We start from the raw sequence: 10,843 nt of genomic DNA, 5'->3' as shown, positions 1-10,843 counted from the left end.
CCTCACAGAAGACTGATACGTGGACATTTTATTAATTACAATTTGTTGTGTAAAAGTGCAGCAGGTTCATACAAGGTTCCTGCTGTACATCCGAGAGTTCAATGCATTTGGGAGAAAATCTGAAGAATTACTGAATGCATAAAGCATCTAAAAACAATGACATGAAACACAAGAAAAAAGACATAAAAATAAAAACGGAAAACAGCAAAACACATGAGTTTCCACACTAACCTGTAGTGGGTCATGGAAGCGTGGCAGCAGGTTTCCATTCAGAAAGGAAGAAAGAAAGGAGACATAAAAGAGCAAACTGTCCAGCGGGATACTGCTGTGCAAACGTGACGTGAGCTGCTCTTCCCTCGGCACACAGCCAACACTGATATAAAACACCCGCCGTATCTCGAACGTCTCCGAAACATTTTACACTAATATCTCAATAAACATACTCGTCAGTTATATTATACTACATTGGAAAACATATTTAAATTTGAATGTATTTACATCCATCTATCAAGGTGAACGTAAAGTGAAAGTCTCGTCCGTTTCTGCTACATTCACATTCGGTCCGATCCTCCACTAAGATGTGAGAAAGCAAATGATCCGAACAAACATACAGTGAAGGGCAGAGTGAACAAGCCCATTTCCCATAATGCAACAAGCAAATGAACTGGAGAAGGAAGTGGTATTTACACAAAGTTTGTAGAAATGACAGACATTGTATACAGACCCCTTCCGCTTCTTTCCTAAATATACACGTTTCCTTTAAGCGAAGTTTGTAACAGTTGTACAAAGATCTATATGAAAACTCGGCTTGTGTAATAATTTATAATGCCGTATTTCCTGCCAGTTACAGAGGTGATGTGAAGCGACGCTCCGTGTTTCTAACGTACCGCACCGTCCTGAGCTCTGAACACGGAGTCCGGAGTCTCAGTCCGGAGCTTCATCATGTAGTGCAGCTTCGGATTCACTCTCACTTCAGCACGATCCCTTTGTGTTCGTATGACGTCAAGTATTCCCTACACGTGTCCATCTGCAATGGTCTGGACTCAGAAGTGACCGGAGGGAGATGGGAGGAGATGGAGGCGGGGTAAAGCAGGACGGGGAGCGGCTCAGAGGTCTGGGAAGCGGCTGGGATCCTCTTTGTAGTCGTTGGGAATCGTAAAAATGGAGTCGTCGAACTTGTCGTAACGGAACTCCTGAAAGGTCACGGTGGCAGTGATGGTGGGGAAAACAGGGATGTCTGGAAGAGAAGCACATCATCATCATCATCATCAGAACATACAGCAGATGATGCTGCGTTCACATTACTGTGGAATTATTGTAATTATGGGACAACAACAATATTCGTATTCATCCAGCCTCCAAATAAATCCACATTCGTCTTTTTGGCCAAATATATCATCACTGCATTAAATCATCTTCATATTAATTTTACAAAATCCTGAAGAACAAAACAAGCACTTCAGGCAACATCAGCTATAATAAAACAATACAAACTGCCATTCTAGTTATTTTTGCATCACAATAATCAAGTGGCAGATATTGGAAATTTACATTAAGCTTTGTTTTTTTTAATTACATTAGTTACAACAGCGTATTGTTTTACTGTGTATAGTTTACAGTGTATTTTTACAGTTTATTAGTTTATGGTGTATTGTTTACAGTTTATTAGTTTATGGTGTATTGTTTACAGTTTATTAGTTTACAATGTATTGTTTACAGTGCACTTTACAGTTTATTAGTTTGTGGTGTTTTTTTTTACAGTTTATTAGTATTTTTTGTGCTGTCAAACGATTATTCACAATTAATCACATTCAAAATAAAAGTGTTTGTTTACATAATATATGTGTACTGTGTATATTTATTTATATATATAAATATTCAAGAAAAATGTTACGTTTATAAATTAAATGCAAATGTAAATGTATATTCATATAATTTATATTATTTATAAATGTGTAAATATTTTCAAAATATGTTCATGCATGTGTGTGTATTTATATATAAATATACGGAGTATGTATACATATATTATGTAAACAAAAACTTTTATTTTTGGACGCGATTAATCGCGATTAATCATTTGGCAGCACAAATTTTTTTTCAGTTTATTACCTTACAATGTATTGTTTACAGTGTAATTTACAGTTTATTAGTTTACATAAATATATATATATACACACATATATTTCTATAAAAACACACACACATACAAAGAAAACAAGTACATAGAATAGAAATAGAATATAGAGAGGTAGTGTTTTTAATGGGGTCATCGGATACAAAATTCACTTTTGCATGTTGTTTGAACATAAATGTGTTGGCAGTGTGTTTACACAACCACCCTATAATGATAAAAATCCACCCAGTGCTTTTTTAAAATGCCGATAAATGATAACCCCTTTCTCAGATTTTTGGCTGTGTGATGTCACACAGACCCAGGCCCCTCCCACGACTGTTGATTGACACTAGTGTTTAATCACAGACCCGCCTTGAGTGTGGGGTCAGCAGAGCTCATTAGCATTTAAAGGGACATGCACCGAAACGGTTTGCTGTGAACAGAGCTGTTTTTGACAGGGTAAAAAGGGTGTTTTTTACACTACCATTGAGAAATTGAACCAAAGTATGTATAGACTTTTCATTAAGACCCTAAAGAATCATATCAACTTGTGGAAAATGGGCATCCGATGACCTCTTTAAAGAAAAAGTTTAGTTTGCCGTCACGTCTTACCTACATTGGGGTCTTTTAAGAGAAATTTGAAACTGTATTTATTAGAACTAGCTTTTGGCTGATCATACTGAGCTTTCAATATTGGGGTTTGTTATTTTATGTTGTTTGTTTTACCTGTTTATTTTTATTTTGTTTAATTTCGCACTATTTGTCTTTCTGTGATATGGTCCTGTTTTTATTAGTTGTTACTGTACAGCACATTGGTCAACCTTGTGTTGTTTTAATTGTGCTATATAAATAAATAAAACAAACAAACAAAACAAAAACAAGCAGTTAGAAAACAAATAGAGTGCGTAAGTGATAGAGGACCAAGTGTTGTTTTTTTAAATAAAAAAGAAAACGAATAGATCAAACAGAATTAGAATAGAGAGTGCTAGAGTTAGAGGGTCAAGTAAAGAGATGTGTTTTTAGCCGTTTATGCTACATGTATCTGTTTACCTAGTTTGACAGGAAATCCAGGCGGAAGCTTCATCTGAACAAATTCTCTGAGTTTATTAAAGTGCTTGAAGGGTGCGATGATCTCCAAAACATTTAACAGCCTGTAAAACAAGTCGTGATCAGTAACAAACAGCACATGGACATGGACAGGAGTCTGCTGAACGCGGGACACTTACGACTCGATGCCCAGAGGAAAGTCCTGACTCATGGCTACAGTTGCTTTGAAGTTCTTCTTGCTCTCTTTGCACACGAGCTCTCGGCCCAGATGAGGAGCCCTAGAGGAGACCAAACACAGGACATGAGCCTCCTTCAGCTCCTCTCACCGTGTGCTTGACGTATAGCCCTATTCGGACGGTAATTGTTTCTCATATGGACGTCTGTAAAAATACATTTACATCAGTGATAAAACTCCTGGATTCAGAGAGTGATTTATTCACAGCGAGTTCTGTGATGAGCGCTGCTCACGCGGCCAGTCACATGATTGTCTGCTGTAAATAAAATTCATTTATTATGTAAAATGTATTCTTATTATTCCAAGCATATTTTATAATATATAATCCTATTTATTATTTATCTAAATCTCCTGTTTAGAAATAGGAAAATAGACTATATCCCTGATAGCACACGTGCATCACGGAGATGTCTATTTGACGTCTGCATTTACATCTGCAAGATGTTGTTTTTTTTTTTAAGAATGTTTGCTCATCCGCAATACGTCCTATCAGGCCCATTTGGGATACTAATATATATATACACACACTATAACTATTATATAGTTGTATATAATTATACACGATATAGACATATACCCAGATAGCACATGTATGTCTGCAAGATGTCTGTTAAAGATCACTTGTTTTACATACACTCTAAACCATAAACATTTTAAGGTCAAAAAGGTATTAAATGTTGAATTTTGAATTGATTTCTTCAGTGATGTGGATTCGGACGGCAATTAAATTACCACATTTTTTATAGGATTTTTATAGGGGTTATGAGAGATAAACACCAATATTCTGGATTCAGACGGCAATAAAACCACAGACTACCCCCTGTAAATGGTGAAAATAACTTGCGTCCCCCTGAGAAACAATTCCCGTCCGAATAGGGCTTATGATGGAGGTCTGACGTACTTTCCCGTCTCAGCGGTGATGTACTCCTCCCAGGAGATAGTGTTTGGAGACGGAGCGGTCAGCGACTGACGCCTCACCGGCTGTGAGAGCACAGAGAAACAGAGGTTAAACTACAGAAAACTCATCAATGAGCAACATCTCTTGTTCTCAGGTCAAAAACTTGAATGTGGTTTACACTGTAATAGAGAATGGTCACCAGCACAATCAACCTCAGCTCAGTGTTAAACTAAACACCATCATCGTCTGTGAGTTAAACGGAGGTTTATTGTGCTTTTATACTTCATCAGTCCATCAGTTAACATCTGGAGAAGACAAAAGCTGAAACAAATCCATCATCAACACCTTTTTAACTGAAATACGAGTCCATAATAACGCTTCCTCCAGTGAAAAAGTGCATCTGCTGTTGTCTCTCACATCAGAATCCAGCCACATATTAGTTTAGAGCTGTTTTGTCTTGTAAACGCTGCTTGATCTGCAGATTTCTCTCCTGATTCAGACCAGAACACTTTCACTGGAGGAAGCGTTATTATTAGTGCTGTCAAACGATTAATCGCATCCAAAATAAACGTTTTTGATTACATAATACAGTATGTGTGTGTACTGTGTTTATTTATTATGTAAACAAAAACTTTTATTTTGGATGCGATTAATCGTTTGACAGCACTAATTGATTCAGCGTGACTAATAGTGTCCGTGTTCTGCTCCGTCTCTGAGCTCATCCACAGAAATCCTCCTGAGAAACAGCGCATGTTCTCTTTTACACTTTTAAAACATTAATAAATTTAATCAACTTTAATAAATCAAGCAAAATCACAATTTGCAAAATCGTGTTACATGATTTTACTGATTTGCACATGAAATTGAGCTTCTATGGAGGAGCGAAAGCGCACCGATAGAAAGGAGGTGGAATAATTGTTTTATCTCGATTATCGTATTCTCATAATCGTTGGAGGCTGAAATGGAAACTGTATTTGGATTAATTCCACAGCCCTACGTGACTGAACTCACCTCAAAGCTCTGCTCGATGATACTCCCTCCTTTGCTGAAGCTCTCCATGATGGCCTTGTTCCTCAAGATGTCCTCCTCGCTCAGATGCTCGCGTCTCTTCCTGGACTCCAGAACCAGGCCGTTCACCATGTAGAAATCTGCCAAGAAATTCCCCACTCGCTCCTGCGGGAACATCAACGAGACGATGCTGTCAGACGCCATCAAACCACTCAGAACAGCACTACAGGTGTGCCATACAGGCCAGAAATGCCATCTAGTTATTTTCAGATTCTGTTGATAATGATAATTAGATCATATTTTTCTGAGTGTGTTTTTGAGCAGGTCTAGGCGTGTCGTGTCATATTTAAACCACTGTCTTAATAAGTGAGTCGTTGAATCATTCATTCAACCAGTGTTAATTTCGTTGACTAAGACGACGACGAAAAATATTCGTCAACGAACCTTTTTTCTGTGACTAAGACGAGACGTTGAGGAGCTAAAACTAATATCTGATGATAAAAACTATGACGAAATTTATGCGCGTCTTCGTTAACAAGACGAGACGGGACTAAAATGTTATTTGAGGACTACCGGACATTCAAAATACATCCTATAGGCTAAGTTAACTGACTTGTATTTCAAAATGTGCGTCTCTGTCATTGGATAAGGGGCGTTTGCATATCTAGTCTGTCTCAGTATGGCAGCCGCAGTGGACGGATAGGCTACCAAAACGCGAACTATAGCGATCAGAAACAATGGCCTCAGCAACCGAAGGGTTAGGGAGTGGGTGACCAGACGTCCCGTTTTCCCCGGGAGTCACAATTCATTGTCGATTAACTTAAAGTCAGTGAAGGTGCGTTAGGCGGAAACGCGCTGATAGAAGTGCTCTCTCTCGCGCACGCTCCACTTCTTCAGTTCTCATACAGCGCGCGATCAGTTCTCAGAGCTCAAATACACACACAGCAGTCCACATGTCTCTCATGTAGAGTATCTCACGGAAATACAGTCCATTATGGTTTAAGTGAGCTTAAACAGGTGAAAACTGAATGTATGTCAGTAGGCTATTACATACATACCTTCCGTCTTAAATGGACAGCATTCCTAATTATCTGTCATAAATGTTAACCAACAAAAGATGTTAAATAAATGTATACTTGTTAAGTAAACCTACTGTATCTGAAAAATAAGTTTAATTTATATTTCTACCAAAAAATGAAAATTTATTCCAGTTTTTCCAAATTCAATCCTTGATTCAAATTTCTCATAACTAAGCTTAATTGATTTGGTCTAAAGAGAGAAGAATTGATGACTGTTTTTGTTTAAATACTACATATAAAATAGCTACCAAAATAAATGTTGGTAACTGCAGTTTGACTAAAAGTTGACAAAAATGCAATGACTTTTCGTCGACTAAAACTAGACTAAAACTATGATAGACTCAAATGACTAAAATGTGACTAAGACTATTAAGCATTTTCGTCTCAAGATAAAGACTAAGACTAAATCAAAAATGCCTGCCAAAATTAACACTGCATTCAACCAATTCATCCAAAACAGCTGATTCATTCAGAAACTAAGCAGATGTTTCTATAACAGATGCTTTAAATCATTCGAAAACGCTGATTTGTTCAGGAACGAAACGCCAACACGTGTCGCTCAGACAGCAATTTTTGAAACAGATAATATTGTGTCAGAAACAACCAGAATTCAGCTCGAATGTCCCTAAAATTCAATATATGGGGCAAAAATGCCCCTTTTTGTGTCATTTCTATGGTATCTAGTTCATCAATATCTCGTGTAAGAGTGCTGTTTCTTCTCAAATATCTGCAAATATGATTCATTAATGTCCATTTAAAACCATTCATTTTATAGCATTATTAATGCAATTCTAATTGATGCCACTCCTGAAGAGTCAAAGAATACACCTAAATGCCACTTCAGATGCAACCTGACACACTGTAAAATAAACATTCTGTTAAATCAAAAGATTTCCTTCCCCAAATTGATGTGTGATTAATTAGATTTATTAATCTGCAGATCATGTACAGCTCTGGCCAAATGATCAGAACACTAGTATCTCCAGCAGCTAAAACTGGTTTAAAGTCAGTTATTTCTATCTTCTGCTGGAGTGTGTCAGTATGAAACATTAATTTAGTCATTAATAGTAATAATCCAGTGAGATGTTTGAGATCTGATCTGATGATCATCAGTCTGTCTGGAATGACATGAAGAACCAGAACAAACTGAGACTAAATCCAGAAGAACTAAAGTAAATCAACATGTGTTGTGAGCATGCTCTGTGTTTAAAGCAGCTTTTGTCCTCAGTGCTCTTGAGCAGAGTTTCTCAGGAGGTTTGCAGGAGGTTTCTTGAAGCGTCTTGAAGACACAGTTCTTCTGGATTTAGTCTCAGTTTGTTCTGTTTCTTCATGTCATTCCAGACAGACTGATGATGATCAGATCAGATCTCAAACATCTCACTGGATTATTACTATTAATGACTAAATGAATGTTTCATACTGACACACTCCAGCAGAAGATAGAAATAACTGACTTCAAACCAGTTTTAGCTGCTGGAGATACTAGTGTTCTGGTCATTTGGCCAGCAGTGTGATTTGGTGACCCAGACACGTACGGTTTTGTCCTCTCGGAAGAGCCAGCCGGTCTGCGCGCGGGAGAAGGTGATGGATTTGGTGGAGAGCGTGGCAGAGTAGATGTCGCTGCTCATCAGGATGTCCACCTCCTCCTCCGTCTCCATCTCGGACTCCTGAAACACATCACACACACACGTCACACACACACACTGGTGCAGAACACGCGTGATGAGCGAGCAGACGGAGAACATGCCTCGTGATGAATCCGCTGATAAACCTTCTGCTCGTTGTCCAGAACCACGAAGGACTGGGAGGGAGCGGCGTCTCCACAGAAGATGAAGCTCAGGTCTCCTCGCTGACACTTCATATCGGTGAAGTCGATCAGTGTAGTGTCCAAACTACAGCACAAACACAACACAGTTATGGCATTTATTCTTTTTTTTTAATTGATTTTTTATTTCATTTTTTGTGTTATTTTAGTACATTCATTTAAACCAAAGAGCAAAAATCTAATTTGATTGAGGGACGTGGAACAAAAGTAAAAGTTCCATGATATCCGACTATATTAATACGTATTAAGTTTAACTGACATTTATAAATGATTTAAAAATATTTTTTAATTAAAAAATAATTTATGTTAATCAAACTGACTTTTTTTACAATTAAAATCAAACTAAAAAGGTTAAAATAAAATATGAAATAAGATACGCTTCAATGGCACGTTTTTTCATATTTTATTCCTATTTATAAGTTTACGTTTTTTTTATGTTTATTTCAGTTTATTTTATTTCAAGCAACACAAGTTTTTTATGGTTTTAGATAGTAATAAATCAAAAATTAATAATGAAATATATAATATTAATGAATTCTAGTCACACTAACGCTGATCTGTGACGGTTACACACTACCCAGAGCAGGAATAGGACTCAGATCAAACGTACCGGATGTTGATGCCCTGTTTGTAGATCTTACAGGCGTCGGAGGGTAAAATCCGTGAGAGTAAAGGCACTGAGGAAGAGGAAATCAACAACTTCAAACACATCTGCTGGACTAAAAACAGACCTGATAGAAAACAAGCCATGATTTCTATGCATTAGTCGGTGCTGTAATGCAACAAAGTAATAATACTTCGTTACAGTACTTAAGTATTTTTTGGGAGTATCTGTACTTTACTTGAGTTTTTATATTTCAGCCGACTGTTACTTTTACTCAGATACATTTCCCGAAGCATATTCGCTAGCATGGACTGCAGGAGCAGGTTTGAGAATCAGTGGTCTGTTAGACTCGAGTGCAGCGGGCACAACCACAGATGATGCACTTCCAGTCAAAGTCCAGTCTGGGGTGTGCGTTATACAGTATATCTTCTGTGATAATAGGGGAAGTGCTGTTGTAATGTGACATTATCAAGTATATCACCAAATCACACACACATGATTTATGATTCTATTAAAACTCAAAATTCAGGCATTATAAATTATAGACGCCAAAAATGTTTCTGCATGCTTTTTATATTTATATAATTTAATATAGTTAACTTAATCTATAATCACACAAAGAGTACTGTTTTTCCCAGATATCAGCATTATAACAAATGTAATAATCATTTTATACAAGTTTAATAAAGTTAGCATTAAGTGACTTATATTTTAGACATAATATTGCTTGTTTTTGCTCAATTTTGCCAATGAAAACAGTTCCAAACAAAGATCACAGCACTGGTTTGAGTCTCTGAGCAATGCTGTTCACTTATTAAACGAATCGGTTGAATAAATGATTCAGTGATTCACTCTTTAATCAAATGCTTTGTTCCTGAATGAATCGGTTGAATAAATGATTCAGTGATTCACTCTTCAGTCAAATGCTTTGTTCCTGAATGAATCGTTTGAATAAATGATTCAGTGATTCACTCTTTAGTCAAATGCTTTGTTCCTGAATGAATCGGTTGAATAAATGATTCAGTGATTCACTCTTTAGTCAAATGCTTTGTTCCTGAATGAATCGGTTGAATAAATGATTCAGTGATTCACTCTTTAGTCAAATGCTTTGTTCCTGAATGAATCGGTTGGATCTCAGTGACTCGCTCATTAACAGACACTTGCTGTCACCTACTGCCGGTTTTCATTTCATGTCTTAAATTAATTAAAAACACAACATTAGGCCTATTTATGCATCTGTAACTGCAGTGTAACGTATCATGTCCCCTCTGAGTGTAAATACAGCTAAATGCTATTTCAGAGGCAGATTCCAGACATGTTTTCATGTGATGGAGTGAAAGGCATGAAGAGCTTCTTATTCTTACCCAAAAATACAAAATGGAAAAAATAGTTCAACACAATCTTGCTACTCAATATGAACATTTATATACATACATATATATTTATTTGCTCCTTTTCCATTTTGCATTTACTTGTACTTTTTCTTAAGTACGTTTAATATTTAAAAAATACTTTTCGTACTTAAGTACAATAAATATCACATAGTTTAAGACTTTTACTCAAGTCATATTCTAAATGGTGACTAACTTCTACCAAAGTGATTTTCTGGTAAGATATCTGTTGCTTTCAGGTCCTTTATACAGCACTGGCAATACTGTTGCTTAACAGAATCTCATCAAATCTAAACAAGTCATATTTCTACCCAAAACAACTAAATTCATTCATTCATATTTTACACACACACACACACGCACACATACACACTCACACACACGCACACACACAGACACACACTCTCTCACACACACACACACACACACACACGCGCGCTAACACAACGACTCTAGCGAGTGAAACACAAAGCAGACGATCAGACTCACCCCAGCTCTGGAAGTCCCAGTGCAGCTCCAGATAGAAGTCCCCCAGCTAAAGAACAACACACAAGAGAGATGAAATACAGAAACAGCGACTGCACATGATGATTAATAACACAGCGTGTGTTAAACCTGTCTGATGACCGCTCTGATAAAT

At 37.1% G+C, this 10,843-nt stretch overlaps 1 protein-coding gene across 1 annotated transcript in view; it reads right to left on the bottom strand.

Moving 5' to 3' along the window:
* Nucleotides 1-10,843, bottom strand: part of LOC306855248 (ankyrin repeat domain-containing protein 13C) — a 28,118-nt gene continuing 17,275 nt past the window's right edge. Inside the window, exons 5-13 of the mRNA XM_079393793.1 lie at nucleotides 10,693-10,738; nucleotides 8,819-8,885; nucleotides 8,131-8,275; nucleotides 7,919-8,050; nucleotides 5,308-5,469; nucleotides 4,300-4,379; nucleotides 3,343-3,441; nucleotides 3,167-3,267; nucleotides 1-1,237 (exon numbers count right to left, since the gene is read on the bottom strand). Of these exons, the coding sequence (XP_079249919.1) occupies nucleotides 1,107-1,237; nucleotides 3,167-3,267; nucleotides 3,343-3,441; nucleotides 4,300-4,379; nucleotides 5,308-5,469; nucleotides 7,919-8,050; nucleotides 8,131-8,275; nucleotides 8,819-8,885; nucleotides 10,693-10,738 (963 nt within the window). The 3' untranslated portion in view covers nucleotides 1-1,106. The remainder of the gene's footprint in view (nucleotides 1,238-3,166; nucleotides 3,268-3,342; nucleotides 3,442-4,299; nucleotides 4,380-5,307; nucleotides 5,470-7,918; nucleotides 8,051-8,130; nucleotides 8,276-8,818; nucleotides 8,886-10,692; nucleotides 10,739-10,843) is intronic.

This window comes from Barbus barbus, assembly GCF_936440315.1.
Source record: "Barbus barbus genome assembly, chromosome: 35".
NCBI classification, from domain to species: domain Eukaryota; kingdom Metazoa; phylum Chordata; class Actinopteri; order Cypriniformes; family Cyprinidae; genus Barbus; species Barbus barbus.
Note: the sequence above shows the minus strand (reverse complement) of the source record. Positions and strands in the feature narration are given on the sequence as shown.